This window comes from Macaca thibetana, chromosome 8 (genome assembly GCF_024542745.1).
Source record: "Macaca thibetana thibetana isolate TM-01 chromosome 8, ASM2454274v1, whole genome shotgun sequence".
Taxonomy (NCBI): domain Eukaryota; kingdom Metazoa; phylum Chordata; class Mammalia; order Primates; family Cercopithecidae; genus Macaca; species Macaca thibetana.
The window spans coordinates 58301109-58319969 of NC_065585.1; the positions used below are offsets into that span (position 1 = coordinate 58301109).

Sequence of the window (18861 nt, forward strand, 5' to 3'; positions counted from 1 at the left end):
GTCACATGGGGATGCAGGTCAAGCTCTGCCAGGTGTTACACCTTGTCAAGACAAACTACAAACACAAATGTTAATTTGAAAGATCTCAATTTTTAAGTGTTGATTTTTTGATGTTTAAATATTCCCTTTCTTAAATCACTGGGAACACATAACTGAATTCTTATGAAATTTAGTCCACAAGACCATTCTGTGACCTCTAACCAACCACATGGTAGATATGTAATGTTGTCTACATTTGTGAACAGTGAAATCCCTAGACAAAATTCTGAATCTGGCAATGCTTTTAGTGATCCTCTTGCTTTTCCATTCCTCTTCACTCATAATCTCCATCTCAGTCTTTGTTTTGTAAACAGATTACAAGTAGGGTAGCCTCCCTGGAACTGCTTGCCAAATAACTTTCCACAGCCAAGACCCCTGAGTTCCAAGTCTAGCACAATTCTGGATCTACAGAGGTGTCCCCAGCCTTGCCCAGGTCCCTATCATCTCTCCAAACTGATCTAGACTGCATCTCAGCCAACTCTCACTTTGGGCAGCAATCTAAAGCTAAAAACTGCTCTGGAGCTAAAACTGCTCTAAAAAAAAAATAAAACTGGCCAGGCATGGTGGCTCATACCTATAATCCCAGTGCTTTGGAAGCCCAAGACAGGAGGATTTCTTGAGACCAGCCTGGGCAACATAGAGAGACCTGACCTCTACCCCCTAAAATTGTGTTAATTAGCTGGGCATAGTAGCACGTGCCTGTAGTCCCAGCTACTCAGGAGAATGAGGTGGGAGGATTACTTGAGCCCAGGAGTTTGCGGTTACAGTGAGCTATAGTCATGCCACTGCATTCCAGCCTGAGTGACTGAAAGAAACCCTGTCTCTTAAACCATAAATAAACAAAAATATAAAATAAAGTCCAGTTTTTTAGAAAAGGTAGTGGATGTTTAAATAGGAAACCACTCTTCAGTCCTTGGTAGTAACAATTATCGTATACAATTTAATGTGTCCTATGTGTAATAGAAAAATAACTAGGCCATCTACTGAAATTTAGTTTACAAAAAGCAGTAAAGACTTTGCTGTATAAGACCAACCAGTTTGATTGACATGCATAAGAAGTACTACTATGGTTAATTTTAGTTCTATAGTCCACTCCCTGTAACTTTCAGTCCCATTCACCAGCCAAAGGATAAGGTGGGAATAGAGACACCCTCCTAAAAAATGTATACAACTTTTTATCAAAACTACTTAAGCAGATTTCTCAAAGAACTTAAAACAGAACTACCATTCTGCACCAGCAATCCCATTACTGGGTATATATCCAAAAGAAAATAAATTGTTCTACTCAAAAGACACATGCACTCTTGTATGTTCATCACTGTACTATTCACAATAGCAAAGACATGAGATCAACCTAAGTGCCCATCAACAGTGAATTGGATAAAGAAAAGCTGGCACATATATACCATGGAATACCACACAGCCATAAAAAAGAATGACATCATATCCTTTGCAGCAATATGGTTGAAGATGGAGGCCATTATCCTAAGCAAATTGACGCAAAAACAGAAAGCCAAACACCACATGTTCTCACTTATACGTGGGAGCTAAACACTGAGTACTCATGGACAAAAAGATGGGCACAATCAACTCTGCAGGTTACTGGAGGGAGGAGGGAGAGAGGGGGAAAGAGTTGAAAAACTATTTCACCTTAGAGGAGATATAAAAAATAAAATAATAACCAAAAAATTAAAGTTAACTGTTGGGTACTCTGCTCACTATCTGTGTGAAAGGACCATTCACATCCCAAACCTCAGCATCATGCAGTATACCCATGTAACAAACCCACACATGCATCCCCTGAATCTAAAATAAAAACTGAAATTAAAAAACAAGACTCCAGCATATTTATTTCCTTCATCCAAATAGAAATAGTCTTGTGTAGCAAACAATCAGAAGTATTCTTTTAAAATGATACCTGATAGGATGATAAACAAAAGAATTGAGAAATGAATAAAGTTGGTATGACATTTCTGAAAATTTAGTCTAGAAAAAAGATAAATATTATCTGCTTTCTAGTCTGAGATGATAAAGAAAATTCCTAACTGCTGGTTTGGCAAGAGGCAGAGACATAATCAGGACACCTTCAGTGGCAGGGGCTCATTGTAAGAAAACTTATGGATAACTAGAGCTGAAAAACCATTCAGGGGAGGCTTTCAGACTGAGGCAGCCTAGGAGCTAATTACATTTTCTCCTTTTCCCTCAGTGAATATGGCTTCATTTCTCGTGACCGCTGTTTTCTCTGCATATCTACTCTGGACTTCTCTCATTTCCATTTACTCATTTTCCAGTCCAAATTCCAAAGGGAGTAGTCTGACTGACTTAGATAACAACCATTTTTCCCATTCAGCAGAGCCCTTCAGACCACCATCGAGGTTGCCAGCCAGCTGTGGACAGGCCACCCTCTTGAGATTAGGTGCCCAGCATGTGCATGATGGGTAACCATTCCTGCATGTAATACAGCTGAAAGTTCCCTCGCTGAAAAGAGCGAAGTTTGGCCTAGAAAACCTACCGTTTTAAATATTGAACAGAGAACAGGTTCTGACTGATAAAATTACTGTCATTACATGTTTTATAGGCTAAAAACTTAAGAGACCCTAACCAATGTGGATAGGATGGATTTTTTTCCTTTAAAATGCCTTTTATGTTGTAGTTTGCAGGATTTAAATACATTTGCATAATTCAATTAAACTCTGTGCTTTTAGGCTTCTTTCTGCCAAAGAATATAGCTGACTTATGGAAAATTGCATTACGATTTTCTGGTTCCTGGGCTGTGTTAAGTAAATGGAAGGTCTTGCATCATGCCCCGCATACATCAGTGCTATGAAGACCTGAAAGAGTTAATATACCTTTTTTGTTTTTGTTTTTGTTTTTGTTTTTAGCAATTTATTCCAGTCTGGCTCATGGAACACTTTGTGTTTATATTGCATTTTTCTCAAATGGAGTCTTTAATCCTCACAGAAATCCCTAGTACAAAAGTATTTTTTCATTTTATGGATGAGGAAACTGTTATAAAAAAGAGACTTATCCAGAGTCACCTAGAGAATTAGTTATGTAGGGATTACAGGTCTCTGTTCAGTACCCAGCACTGGTAACTCATCATATTCCTTAATAGCTATATATAAAATGTATTTTCTAAATGAATTAATCTCAGTTTTAAAAAAGTCCCTGAAACCTAGCATGACATTGAGAGAGCACTGGATTCCTCCATCCTGACACAGTAACAAAACGACCTTAGATAGATCCATGTTCTTTTTCATTTGGTGATTTGCACATTTCTTTACTTGTGATGATGTATCCAAAAGTCAAAAATCTTCCTCAATACAAAGATCTCTTCAGGACATTATAGGACTTTAAGGCTGCCTAGAGGACACCTAAGCTTTGACCCTATGCAAAGATCCTGTCCTCCCTCAGCACAGGCTCCCTTAGCACAGGCTTAGATTGGCTGGAGGCTCCTGAGTACCACCAGCCAACAGAGCATTCACTACCTCACAAAGCAGTGCATTTTGTGGTTACACAAGTTGCTAGAATGTTTGAGGGTTTTGCATGTTTGTTTTGTTAATTCATTGGTAAGTCCTTCTTCTGCCTTCTAGACCACATGAAATAAATCTATTTTCTTTTCTATGTAGCAGCATTTCTATGAATTTGAAGTAACTATTATGTCACTAGTTAATCTTAAATACTTTACTAAAAGAGCCTAAGTTCCTCAAACCATTTCTCATATGAGATGGTTTCCAGAATTCTCATCCCTTTTGAGTCCTTCTCTGGATTTTTTACAGATTACATGTTTTTAATATAAAGTGTGTCATTTTTCGGTTCTTGTGAATGCCATTTTAAAACACTCTTTCAGATTCCATTTTATGTGCACTGCTGTAATGTTGTCAACTTCATGTTGTTTGACAATCTACAAAGATGTAATAAAATTTCAAGTGTGATTAAAGTATTGTAGTTAAAATTATTGTAAGTACACTAGATAATCCAGCAACTCTGAAATTAACCACAAGCTGAGTCAAAAATACAACCTCGGGTGCCGGAAAATAATCATTAATCATACACTTCTTAAAACTGTTAGTCCTTAACTCCAAATGTTCATTTAGATGAAAATAATAGTATCATTTAGGCATCTAATCGAAGTACCCGGACTTAGTCTTTATTAATGCATCTAACATCCAGTTACTCAGGTACTGGTGGCTGCTAATAAAAAAAGATTTATTTTTGAGATAGAATCCACATGTCTTTGAGGTCTTAAGAACTAGAAATTTGACCAAAGTAGTACCATCCCCCACACCAAAGATTCTAACCAATGAAGGCATTGTCAAGTCTTGTGCTTTTTATATCCATCCAAAACAAGCCAATTGAGTGTCTTTTTAATTTACAACCTTATTCCCATATTAGGTTCTTCCTTTGAATCCCTCCTTTCCAGCATTTATGTAATGTCACTGATAAAATGTGGAAGGTTAATGGATTTCCACATCACTTATTTCCTCACCTGAAGAGAGAAGCAGATGTTTCACACCTGCTCGGGTCTCCATGTTGTGCTGCTACAAGGGGCCAAGGATACTGGAAACATATTACACAGGCTCAGTGTGAGACGCTGCCAGGCTCAGGATGGAATCAGCCTGGTGTGTGGAGAGCAAACTCTACTTATTTTTGCATATTCAATAAAGGCAACCATATCACAACACTTTGATTCCAGATTTCACTATCTGCCACAGGCACACATTCCAGGGCAGAATTTAACCAAGTGTACTGATGAGATCTGGCGATTGCTATACAATGTTCAAAGAGCACCACTGGCAGAAAGGCTTACACTATTCATTTGGGCAGCTATTGAAATCGGGAATCCTGCTGTCCATGTGTGAAGCTGGGAAGAAGCACAATGTGCAGTTGACAACACTTCACCCAGATGCCAGAGCAACACTTGCCTTGTATTTCAGATTTCTCTTTCATGATGAGGATGATGCAAACACTCTGACCATCTGTTTCCACAAACAAATAACATGTTGCATGGATAAAAAGACACCCACACTGAACTATAGTTGACAGGCATTCTTTTGTTTTAAGTCCTCATGGGTTTTTTAAGTTGTTGTTGTGCTTTGAAGCCAAGAATAGGAAATAACTGGTTTCTCATGTTCATCAATAAGCTATTAATGAGGATTTATTTTGTAATTAAATGCTTATCCACAAATCAAATCAGGCTGAAATTAATTTATAAATATCCCAGGCTTGTCAAAACAGGGGCAGTGTTATTTTAGAAAGGCTTGGTAATAGCTAGAGAAGATCTGGTAAGTTGCTAAGATCTACCTAGAATTAATTTTATCCGAATGTTATGGTGATAAATAAAAATTATTATTAGGAATGGACAAAAAGAACTACTGCAGAACAGTTGGTCATTTAACTGGTACTAGCAGAAAAGTTAATACTGAAAATGCAATACATATGCTGTAGCTTGAATGAGAGATGGAGGAGATATATGATGCAGCTTATATCCATGTGGCTTTATAAGAAATAGCCCACCAGGTGCAGTGGCTCACATCAATAATCCCAGCACTCTGAGAGGCTGAGACAGGCACATTTCTTGAGCCCAGGAGTTTGAAACCAGCCTGCACAACATGGCAAAACCCCATCTCTACAAAAAATACAAAAATTAACTGGGTGTGATGCTTCATGCCTGTAGTTCCAGTGATCTGTGAGGCTGAGGTGGGAGAATCACTTGAGCCCAGGAGGTCAAGGCTACAATGAGCTGTGATCATGCCACTGCACTCCAGCCTGGGTGACAGAGTGAGACCATGTCTCAAAACAAAAACAAAAACAAAAACCCATAGCCAATAAAAGCCTTTAAGAAATGTTTTACAGTACAGATTCTATTTGTTTTACATTCAGGATTTTTTTTTCTGATTTTTACTCATATTTCATGTTCTTTATCAATCCTAATTTTCTTTTAGGGTAAGCGCTCCTAGAAACATATGTGAACACAATGATCCATAACATTTTTCTTGGTCCAGACTCCTTTGAGAAGCCCATGATAACTCTAGATCCCCTCCATGTAATAAAAGGTATATACAACATATGGCTTCAAGGACTTCAAACCAAAAATGTGCTAGACATCCATGGCCAGCGATTAAGAATTTTGCTTCTAAACATTATACAGTAATGGTCCAAGTGTTTGTAGATACAAAAAAGGATTAGGCTGCCACTTTCACAGACAGCAATGCAAAATGGCAATTTGTCAGAGATCTGATCTATATGATTTTTGTTTTGATTGGGTAAAGAGAAATGGAAAACATGACTTGACCCAAACACATAAGGAAAACAGATCCTTCTCTCTTATTTTTATCAAAAGCTTGTTAGTACAGAATGACATATTGAAAGTGCTATTTTTTTACTCTGAAATCTGTTGGATACTGATAAACTCATTAGCGTACCACATGTGCCTGTACAGAAGGGTCCCTATCCTACAATTTTCAATATTTCACCTAAACATAATCTTTACATACAGGCTTCAAGGATGTGATTATACTGAGACCTTTGTATCCCAAGTAAATTGGGAATTGGGGTTTTTTCCATTTAAACGTAACAAAAACATAGCTAGTACTGTGTTTTCTATCTTCTAGCCAAAAATACTATAATTCCAAAACAAAAGTAGATAGATGCATAATGAATAAAAGTGTCTTGGGAAATCGATAATTTAAGCTTTCTTAGTCTTAAACTTTTAAAAACTTTAAGGAGTGATTCAATTTTATGATTTCCTTTATTCCTGAAACTTGTTCCTGGAAAGTTCAGTACATTGAAAGATTTTTAGATGGATCTTAGAAATGTTCATATTAAAGGACTGGTATGGTGAAAACTTGTGTAAACCAAACATCCCCTGATTTATCACTTTTGTAAATCTAAATTTTCAATATTGGATTTGCTTAAATCTTTAAACTATATATATTACAAGAAAATAAGAATGATGATTTGGGACTCTATTTTAATATCCTAAGCACAAGACATCCAATTAAAAATAAGTTAGAAACTGTGGATAATGAATTATCATTAAATTGTATTCATTCTTATTTTTCTTTTCTGCTTCTATATTATCTTTTAATATTAAGTAATTTTCTTTCATTAAAATCTTCTCTATAATCCAAATATTTACCAGTAAGTTGATTATTCTCTGGGTAAATTACAATTTAAACTATATTAATCAGAAATTGTATTTGTAGGCTTGAAGGGAAAAAATTAATTTCTGTACTGAAAATAAAGCTGGTACATATTAGTTTGTATCATTTCTTCAGAAAATATTTCACAACTTAAATATGGTCAAGCTAAAAACAAAAATTTGATTTCATAAAAATGTAGAATGCAAGTGCTAAATAATGCCAATCACATTTTTTCCTATTTTACTTTTCTGAATTTTATGATGCATCAATTTCAGCCCAAAATTATGAATACTTTAGCAAAACTGGAAATGCCCTCTGAATAATGAATTATTATCCTCAGCTTTGCCAATATCAAAAAGAAATATATTTTATGAACTCTTTATTACATAATACACCAACTTCAATTACAATCATATGCTGCCTAAAGATGCTTTAGTCAATAACGGACTGCATAAAAGAAGATAGTCTCATAAGATTATAATAACATATTTCAAACTACATCTTTTCTATGTTTACATTCACAGACTGACCATTGTGTTAGAATGGTTTACAGTATTTATTACAGTAACATGCTGCACAGGTTTGTAGCCTAGGATCAATAAGGTATACTGTATAGCCTTGGTGTGTGGTAGGCTGTAACATCAGGATTTGTATAAGTACACTCTATGATGTTTGCACAATGATTAAGTCACCTAACAATGCATTTTTCAGAATATATCTCTGTCATTAAATAGCACATAACTATATTTTTTCATTGGCCTGAAGGTGTCTACAGGTTAATTCTTCCTGCATAAAGTCCTACTTTGTTTAGCAGAAATCCCAGGGGAGGTGTTCTTGAGAAGACTATTCTAAAACACAAGGAACATCTTTGTAGTTCATGTTGTCAAATATAACTGGGTCAAGAGTGGTGTACATTCTTCTGTCTATGTGAATTTTTTTTCATAGACAAACTCTCCAAGAAAAATTCCTCTGGAGATCTGACCACAAACCCTGACCCTCAAACTGCAGCAGAACCAACCGGAACAGTGCCAGAGCAGAAGGAGATGGACCCCGAGAAAGAAGGTCCAAACAGGTGAGCATTTAATAAAGCTCACAACCCATGTTAGAGCTATCGCTCAGCCTGCCCTAAAGAGCTCAAATATCCACTCTCCCCTTTAGTTGAATATAAGGGCAAAAAAAATTCAATAGTCACATAACACAAGAAAACTGTGTCAGAACTAAAAGGCTGGTTCTGTGCACTTCATCGTACCTCACTGGCCAGGCATGGCCACTAACCAATATCTCTAGGCAGCCATTTGGCTATAGGCCAAATCAGAACAAAAACATTTCTGTTACATATATGAGTCATTGTGTCATTATGGAAACAGCCTATATATTTACTAGGCATGAATTTTAAAAAGAAATGATGAAAATTTTCCAAGCTCACACATAAATAGCTATTCTAATTCTGTGAATATTTTATAGTTTCAAAAGATTAATTATTATTTCCTTTCATCCACTAAAGAAAGTGTGACACACTAACTAGGAATAATTACAGAACTGGAACATCTTTATGCCACTGAAGGAACACAGCTTTACAAGTACTTCCCATAAGATTATTGGAAATACTACAAAAGAGATGACAATTGAAATGTGAATCAGTAAATCTGCAATAAATCCCAACAGGGAGGTCCTTCATTTTGCCACTCCTTGGCATGGTATTACACACCCGCTGATCCAGCTTAAATGGCTTAACTATAGTTGATATAATTGTAATATGTTTATGAAACAATAAAAGCATATTCTTATTTAATAGACAAAAAGAGTTGTCACTTATAAAGAAGTTAAAAGTACCTATTCGTCCATTCCACTCCACCCCACCCCGCCTTCTCTCTTAGCAGTGCCTCTACTGTGTTAAACCATCTGCTGTCAGTAGGAGTCATCGTGATTATCTGGGACCCGGGGAATTGCTGAATGAACACTTGGCATCAGAAAGAGAGAATGCCTTTTCGATAAATACAAATTTGGCTATATGAAAATAAACACAAGCTCACTCTACCACACACGCGCACACGCATACACACGTGTGCACATAAACACAATGTTATTTGACAAAAATAAAAGTTGACATAGTATTTTGGCAGAGAGATGTTTAAACTCTGAGGGAAGAACTGGAATCTAACAACAGAACAACTAATTATTTATATTTTATCTATAACTGTTGTTGTTTACAGGATGATTTTCAGTCCTATTAGTGGATCATCATTATCTTCACTCAACAGATAAGCAACCAAGATACTGAAAGGTTAATTCATTTGCCTATAGTAATAGAGTCAGCTCTCCTAATATTAGACCACAAAAGATTTGAATTCCCAAAGAGAACTTTCACCTTCCTCATACCAATACACTCCTAGCCTTCCAAACTAATCTCCCTTTCTAGCATTAATTTCAATATGTTTATTTTTTATAATAACCCATGGCAATTGATAGATTTTCAAAGGACTGAAGTTGAAGCCATAACTAACAATTTGGGGGATAAATTCTTCTTAATCTTCATTCCTTCCTAGTATTTTTTATACTCTTCTGAAATGCGGAAGTGGAAACCTTTCAGTTACCCAGGGGTAAATTAGCATAGCTCAAAAACACAAAACTTCTTGACATGACCTCTAAGGCCCTGCCTGGTCTGTCTCCCACCTGTTTTTACTTTCTCCTCTCCCAACGCACAACCTTCCCAACTCTCTGCTCCAGTCGCACCTGTTCTATTTCAGTCTCTTGTATTTGTCATGTTCCCTCCTGTCGCAGACTTTTGCACATACTACTTCCTCTGCTTGTTCTATTCTTTCCTCCCCTGATCACCTAATTAACTTCTATTCATTCGTCAGATAACAGCATGACCATTACTTCCTTTGTAAGGCTTTCCCTGGCCTTCCTAACTAGGCCATGTGCCCCTATTAAAAGATCTCTTTCACAGCATTTATTGCTGATGCATTTTATATGATTATCTGCCAGAAAAATCCATCAGTCTCATCCTCTAAATTGTGTGCTTCATGATGGCAGGGGCCATGTCTGTTTTTGTTGATGATTAGTATCCCCAGTACCCACATCGATGTCTGGCGCATGGTAAATATCCAGTAAATATTTAACAAATGAAATGATTGATCCAAACATACTGGATTTGCTTGAACTTCTAGATTTTCAAAACTGTACAGCATCTTCAGGAGGAGACAGCAAGACACAAATGGCTTTCGAAGTCTTCCCATTCCTTTCTGCTCAGAATTCTCGACAAAAGCAAGAATAATCAGTAGCAGATAGCAAAGATAATGAGAAAAAAACATGAGGCTGTAAAGCTCTCAATTCCTTACTTCTCATCTAACACGGCTTTTCATCACTATCACTACCATGAGATGGCAAAACTGTTAAATCCAGAAGACTTTTTTTTTAAGTGTTACTTTAGTTTCATGGGTACACACACAGGTTGATACTATAGATAAATTGCTTGTTGCAAGGGTTTGATGTATATATTATTTCATCAGCCAGGTAATAAGCACAGTACGCAATAGGTAGTTTTTGACCCTCAGCCTCCTCCCTCCCTCTATCCTCAAGTAGGCTCTGGTGTCTATTGTTTCCTTCAATATGCCCTTGTGTGCTCAATGTTTAGCTCCCATTTGTAAGTGAGAACATGTGGTGTCTGGTTTTCTGTACCTGTGTTAGTTCACTTAGGATAATGGCCTCAAGCTCCATCCATGTTGCTGCAAAGGACATGATCTTGTCAGAACACTTTTTAATGTCTTCCTGGCTACAATGTAGATAGCAAAGTGGTTTGAGAAGTATTAACAAACTGAGTAGACCCAAGTTAGCTTGAAGTTCTTGCTTTGTCATTAGATGGTTGTTCACATGTTTTCTCAGGATTGGGTGAAATCCTTCAGCTGCACTGAAGGAACAACTTGAAAGGGGCATTATAAGCTCCAGTATCACCTTTGACTAAAATTAATGGGAATCTTAAAGTTCAATACCATGTAGAACTGACCAAAGTTTTCTGTTCTGATCTTATGGGCAACAACAGTTACCATATCTAGACTTCTAGAGACAGAGTTTTTATACATTATAATAAAATATCAATGATAAAATAATTTTTGAAATTATTACTTCATAATGCTTTTGATGAGTAAAAGATCACCTTTGTATTTTCAGTTGTTAAATATCAGCATCTTTAACCTTGGGCAAGGTCAGGTTTGAAAAGCTCTTTCTCCTAGAAAAAAATTAAGTATTTGATTGATTGCAGGAACTCAGTATAGATGCTGTGTGAGTGACCTGTTCTCACCTCAATTTTTTAAATTTGGAAAATTTAAAAGAAGTTTTCTTATTGTAAGTGCAATTACTTTATCTTCTCATGTAAGCCTTGAGCTGAATAGGGATTATTATGTCTGGACTGATCAATAGGTACTGGAGAGAAGGGATAGTGTGGATTTTGGTGTCAGTGTGTGAGAAGTACAGTGTGATATTATTGATTACACCCTTAGTTTCTGCCCTGTTGGGAAGATGGGCAGAAGTGAACATCTAGAGGAGCAGAGACACAGAGATTACCATCTATATCAGTTAGGGTTCTCCAGAAATATAGAACCAACAGGATGTATGCACATATAGGGAAATAAATTTATTATAAGGAACTGACTCATGCGATTATGGAGGCTGAGTGTCCCAAGATACGCAGTCAGTAAGCTAGAGACCCAGGAGAGCCAATGATATAGTTCTAGTACAAGTCTGAAAGCCTGAGAACCAGAAGAGCCAATGGTGTAAGTTCCAGTTCAAAGAGCCAGCAAACATAAGACCCAAAAGGAAACAATGTTTCAGTTTGAGTCTGAAGTCAGAAAAAGACCAATGTCCAAGCTTAAACAATCAGGCAGGAGTGCCCTCTTTCTCTCATGAGAGTCAGCTTCTTTGCTCTATGTAGGCTTTCAACTAACTGAATGAGGTTTACCCAAATTAGGGAAATCAATCTGCTTTGCTCAGTCTACTGATTCAAATGTTAATATCATCCAAAATATCCTCAAAGACACACCCAGAATAATGATCGACAAAATATCTGGGCACATTGTGGCTCAGTCAAGTTGACACATAATATTAATCATCACACTATCTCCATTATGTACATAAAGGAATTGAAACTGTATTGGTCCCACTCTTCACCCCCAAAAGCAAACAATTCGTTATCTTGTCAAATGAAACACTTAGCTTCTGAAAGACACAGGGTTCACCCCTGTGAAGTTCCACTGATGCCATTTGTCCATTACCAAGAAAAACAGCTTATTTCTGGCACTTTATCTCAGTCCAGTCTTATTTTTTAATATAAAAATACATTTTGATGGACACTAATGAATAGCAAGCAAGAGAAGATGTGTATTGCCTGGAAATGTCAAATAGCTACGTCTGAAAAAGGAGACAGAGTTGAATGGCTTATAGGTTAAGTGGTTAAATGATGAACAAGCAAGGGAATGAAATGTTCAGTGCCTGTGACTAGGGTGTGCTGCAAGACTGACTTTTACACTATAGTATATGGCTTTTTATCACCATTGTTACTCATAATACTGAGAAGGAAGGTTATTTCTATGAATAGTCTTCTTTGTTCATAATAGCAATCAGTCTCTATTTGGGTGGTTTTAAAATAGGCAATCATTTCACAGCAGGAACAATGAGAGCAGAATAGAATTCAGAATCTTATCACCACTCATAAACACTGACGTTTATTGTCTTGTAGCTAGAAAAAGCAAGAATCACTGCAGTAAAGATGCTTAAAAATCCATATGTGACTTTATAGTTGAAATAGAAAAGGAATGTCAGTTGTCAAGTTTACAAAAATAAAAAGTAATCTACACTTCAATAATTTATAAGCATTTTTTTAAAAAAAGGAAACCAGCTACACACTTGCCAGTTTTGTGGGATGCATAATAAAAATAATGCACTATTACTTTTAGCCCCATATTGAAATTTTCCTCTATAGTAAGCAATACTTTTATAATTAAACATTGCAAACACTTTAAACAACAGATCATCAAATCATTTTTTATTTATTTTTTATTTCAATAGGTTTTTGGAAAACAGTGGTGTTTGGTTACATGAGTAAGTCCTTTAGTGATGATTTCTGAGATCATTCTGAACAGTGTACACTGTACCCAATGTGTAAACTTTTATCCTTCACCCCCTTCCACTCTTTTCCCACAGTCCCCAAAGTCCATTGTATCATTCTTATGCTTCTGCATGAGAATACTTAGCTCCCACTTATAAGTGAGAATGTACGATGTTTGGTTTTTCATTCCTGAGTCCCTTCACTTCAAATAATAGTCTCCAATTCTGACCAGATGTGGTGGCTCACGCCTGTAATCCCAGTGGAGATTGGTCTTTGGGAGGCCAAGGCAGGTGGATCACTTGAAGTCAGCAGTTTGAGACCAACCTGGCCAACATGGTGAAACTCCGTCTCTACTAAAACTACAAAAATTAGCTGGGCTGGTGGCTTGCATCTCTAATCCCAGCTACTCAGGAGGCTGAGGCATGAGAATCACTTGAACTCAGGAGATGGAGGTTGCAGTGAGCCGAGATCATGCCACTGCACTTCAGCCTGGGCAACAGAGCAAGACTCTGTCTCAAAAAATTATTATTATTATTATTATAATAATTTTACTCTACAATTCCATCCACATTGCTGCAAATGCCATTATTTTGTTCCTTTTCATGGCTGAGTAGTATTCCATGGTGTGCGTGTATGTGTGTGTGTGTGTATGTATATGCGTGTGTGCATATATATGTTTTTTTATATATACTAGGTATCTGGGTAGATACCTAGTAGTGGGATTGCTGGATCAAATGGTAGATCTACTTTTAGTTCTTCAAGGAATCTCCAAACTGTTTTCCACAGTGGTTGTACTAGTTTAAGTGTGTGTGTGTATATATATGTTTTTTTTGACAGGAATCACACTTTATTCACTTGATTGATGAGCATCTGGGTTGGTTGCATATTTTTGCAATAGCAAACTGTGCTACTATAAACATGTATGTGCAAGTACCTTTTTCCTATAATGACTTATTTTCCTCTGGTTAGATACCTAGTAGTGGGATTATTGGATCAAATGGTAGATTTACTTTTAGTTCTTTAAGGAATCTCCAAACTGTTTTCCACAGTGGTTGTACTAGTTTACATTCCCACCAACAGTGTAAGTGTTCCTTTTTCACCACACCCATGCCAACATCTATTATTTTTTTCATTTTTTGATTACGGCCATTATGGAAGGAGTGAGGTGGTATTGCATTGTGGTTTTGATTTACATTTCCCTGATAATTAGTAATGTTGAGAATTTTTCCGTATGCTTGTTGGCCATTTGTATATCTTCTTTTGAGAATTGTCTATTCATGTCCTTAGCCCACTTTTTAATTGGATTGTTTCAGGGTTTTGTTTGTTTGTGTTTTCTTGCTGATTTGCTTGAGTTCCTTGTAGATTCTGGATATTAGTCCTTTGTCAGATATATAGATTGTGAAGATTTTCTCCCACTCTGTGGGTTATCTGTTACCTCTGCTGATTATTTATTTTGCTGTGCAAAAGCTTTTTAGTTTAATAAGTCCCGCCTATTTATCTTTGGTTTTGTTGCATTTGCTTTTGGGTTCTTGGTCATGAAGTATTTTCCTAGGCCAATGTCTAGAAGGGTTTTTCTGATGTTATCATCTAGAATTTTTATGGTTTCAGCTCTTAGATTTCAGTCTTTGATCCATCTTGAGTTGATCTTTGTATAAGGTGAGAGATCAGGATCCAGTTTCATTCTTCTACATGTAGCTTGCCAATTATCCCAGCACCATTTGTTGAAAAGGGTGTCCTTTCCCCACTTTACGTTTTTGTTTGCTTTGTCAAAGATCAGTTGGCTATAAGTATTTGACTTCATTTCTGGGTTCTTTATTCAGTCCAATTGGTCTATATGCCTATTTTTATACCAATACCATGCTGTTTTGGTGACTATGATCTTATAGCATAGCTTGAAGTTGGGTAATGTGATGCCTCCAGATTTGTTTCTTTTGTTTAGTCTTGCTTTTGCTATGCGGGCTCTTTTTTGGTTCCATATGAATTTTAGAATTGTTTTTTCTAGTTCTGTGAAGAATGATGGTGGCATTTTTGACAGGAATCACATTGAATTTGTAGATTGCTTTTGGCAGTGTGGTCATTTACACAATGGGATGTGTTTCCATGTTTGTGTTGTTTGTGATTTCTTTCAGCAGTGTTTTGTAGTTTTCCATGTAGAGGTCTTTCACCTCCTTATTAAGTATATTCCTAAGTATTTTATTTTACTTTTTGCAGCTACTGTGAAGGGGATTCAGTTCTTGATTTGATTCTCAGCCTGGTCACTGTTGGTATATAGCAGAGCTACTGATTTGTATACATTAATTTTGTATCCTGAAACTTTGCTTAATTCATTTTCCAGTTCTAGGAGCTTTATGGGTGAGTCTTTAGGGTTTTCTTCATATAAGATTATATGATCAGCAAATAGTGACAGTCTGACTTCCTCTTTACTGATTTGGATGCCCTTGATTTCTTTCTCTTGTCTGATTGCTCTGGCTAGGACTTTCAGTACCATGTTAAATAGAAGTGGTGAAAGTCGACATTTTTATCTTGTTCCACTTCTCAAGGGGAATGCTTTCAACTTTTCCCCATTTATCATAATGTTGGCAGTGGGTTTATCATAGATGGCTTTTATTACCTTAAGGTATGTACCTTCTATGCCAGTTTTGCTGAGGGTTTTAATCATAAAGCGATTCTGAATTTTGTCAAATGGTTTTTCTGCATCTACTGAGATGATCATGTAATTTTGTTTTTAATCCTGTTGTGTGATGTATCACATTTATTGACTTATGAATGAAAAACCATCCCTGCATCCCTGGTATAAATCCCATTTGATCATGGTGGATTATCTTTTTGATATGCTGTTAGGTTTTTTTAGCTAGTATTTTGTTAAGGATTTTTGCATATGTGTTCATCAGGGATATTGATCTGTAGTTTTTGTTGTTGTTGTTATGTCCTTCCCTGGTTTGGGTGTTAGAGTGTTATTGGCTTCATAGAATGATTTAAGGACAATTCCCTTTATCTCTGTCCTGTAGAATAGTGTCAATAGGATTGGTACCAACTCTTCTTTGAATGTCTGATAGGGTTCAGCTGTAAATCCATCAGATCCTGGACTTTTTTTGTTGGCAATTTTTAAAATTACCATTTCAATCTCACTGCTTGTTATCGGTCTATTCGGAGTTTCTATTTCTTCCTGGTTTAATCTAGGAGGGTTGTATATTTCCAGGAATTTATCCATCTTCTCTAAGTTTTCTAGTTTATGTTCGTAAAGGTGTTCATAGCAGCTTTGAACAACCTTTTGTATTTCTGTGGTATCAGTAGTAATATCTCCTGTTTTATTTCTAACTGAGCTTATTTGAATTTTCTATTATCTTTTCTTGGTTCATCTCACTAATGTTCTATCGATTTTATTTATCTTTTCAAAGAACCAGCTTTTTGTGTCATCTCTTTTGTATTTGTTTGTTTGTTTGTTTGTTTGTTTCAAGTTCATTTAGTTCTGTTCTGATCTTGGCTATTTATTTTTTCTGCTGGGTTTGGAGTTGGTTTTTTCTTGTTTCTCCAGGTCCATGAGGTGTGACCTTAGATCATCATTTTGTTCTCTTTCTGACTTTTTGATGTATGCCTTTAATGCTATGAATGTTCCTCTTTGCAACACTTTTGCTGTATCCCAGGGATTTTGATAGGTTGTATCACTATTATCATTCAGTTCAAAGAATTTTTTAAATTTTCGTCTTGATTTCATTGTTGACCCAATGATCATTCAGGAACAGATTATTTAATTTTCATGTGTTTGCATGGTTTCAAGGATTCCTTTTGGAGTTGATTTCCAATTTTATTCCACTGTGGTCTGAGAGAGTACTTAATATAATTTCAATTTTCTTAAACTTACTGAGACTTGTTATGTGGTCTATCATATGGTCTATCTTGAAGAATGTTCCAGGTGCTGATAAATAGAATGTATATTCTGCAGTTATTGGGTAGAATGTTCTATAAATATCTATTAAGTCTATTTGTTGTAGGGTATAGTTTAACTGCATTGCTTCTTTGTTGGTTTTCTGTCTTGATGACCTGTCTAGTTCTGTCAGTGGAGTATTAAAGTCCCCCACTATTTTTTTTTTTTTTTTGAGACAGAGCAACTGGAGTACAGTTGCACAATCTTGGCTCATGGCAACCTCCACCTCCCGGGTTCAAAAAATTCTCCAGCCTCAGTTTCCACAGCAGCTGGGATTACAGGCACATGCCACCATACCTGGCTAATTTTTTGTATTTTTCGTAGAGATGAAGTTTCACTATATTGGCCAAGCTGGTCTCAAACTCCTGACCTCAAGTGATCCACCTGCCTTGGCCTCTCAAAGTGCTGGGATTACAGGCATGAGCCACCATGCCCAGTCTAAAGTCCCCCACTATTATTGTGTTGCTGTCTATCTCATTTCTTAGGTCTAGTAGTAATTTTTTTATAAATGTAGGAGCTCCAGTGTTAGGTGCATATATATTTATGATTGTGATATTCTCCTCTTGGACTAGTCCTTTTACCATTATATAATGCCCCTCTTTGTCTTTTTTAACTGCTGTTGCTTTAGTTTGTTTTGTCTGATACAAGAATAGCTATTACTGCTCACTTTTGGTGTCCATTTGCTGGAATATCTTTTTCCATTCCTTTACCTTAAGTTTACGTGAATCATTATGTGTTAAGTGAGTCTCCTCAAGATACCAGACACTTTGTTGGTGAATTTTTATCCATTCTGCCATTCTGTATATTTTAAGTGGAGCATTTGGGCCATTTACATTCAATGTTAGTATTGAGATGTGAGGTACTATTCCATTCATCATGCTATTTGTTGCCTGAATACATTGGCTTTTTTATTGTTATTGTTATATAGACCCTATGAGATTTATGCTTTAAGGAGGTTCTATTTTGGTGTATTTTGAGGTTTTATTTCAAAATTTAGAGCCCCTTTTAGCAGTTCTTTTAGTACTGGCTTGGTAGTGGCAAATTCCCTCAGCATTTGTTTGTCTGGAAAAGACTGCCTCTTTCCTTCTTTCATGATGCTTAGTTTCACTGGATACAAATTTTTGGCTGCTAATTGTTTTGTTTAAGGAGGCTAAAAATTGGATTCCAATCCCTTCTAACTTGAAGCGTTCCTGCTGAGAAATCTACTGTTACTCTAATAGGTTTTCCTTTATAAGTAACTTGATGTTTTTGCCGCAGAGCTCTTAAGATTTTTTCCTTCATCTCGACTTTAGATTAACTGATGACTATATGCTAGGGGATGATCTTTTTGCAATGAATTTCCCAGGTGTTCTTTGACCTTCTTGTATTTGGACGTCTAGATCTCTAGCAAGGCCGGGGAAGTTTTCCTGACCTCAATGTGTTCAGGAAACGTGTGGAAGTATTCCCTCAAGTGTGTTCTCCAAGCTTTCAGATTTCTCTTCTTCCCGAGGAACACCAATTATTCTTTGGTGTGGATGCTTAACATAGTCTCAGACTTCTTGGAGGCAGTGTCCATTTTTGTATTATTTTTCCTTTGTCAGAAGGGTTAATTTGAAAGCCTTGTCTTTGAGCTCTGAAGTTCTTTCTCCTGCTTGTTCGATTCTATTGCT

General features: G+C 36.5%; 1 protein-coding gene across 1 annotated transcript in view; it reads left to right on the forward strand.

Annotated features, from left to right (window-relative positions):
• CNGB3 (cyclic nucleotide gated channel subunit beta 3) overlaps positions 1-18861 on the forward strand; it is a 158658-nt gene that overhangs the window by 9336 nt on the left and 130461 nt on the right. The window contains exon 3 of the mRNA XM_050801220.1: positions 8130-8256. Coding sequence (XP_050657177.1) covers positions 8130-8256 — 127 coding nt within the window. The remainder of the gene's footprint in view (positions 1-8129; positions 8257-18861) is intronic.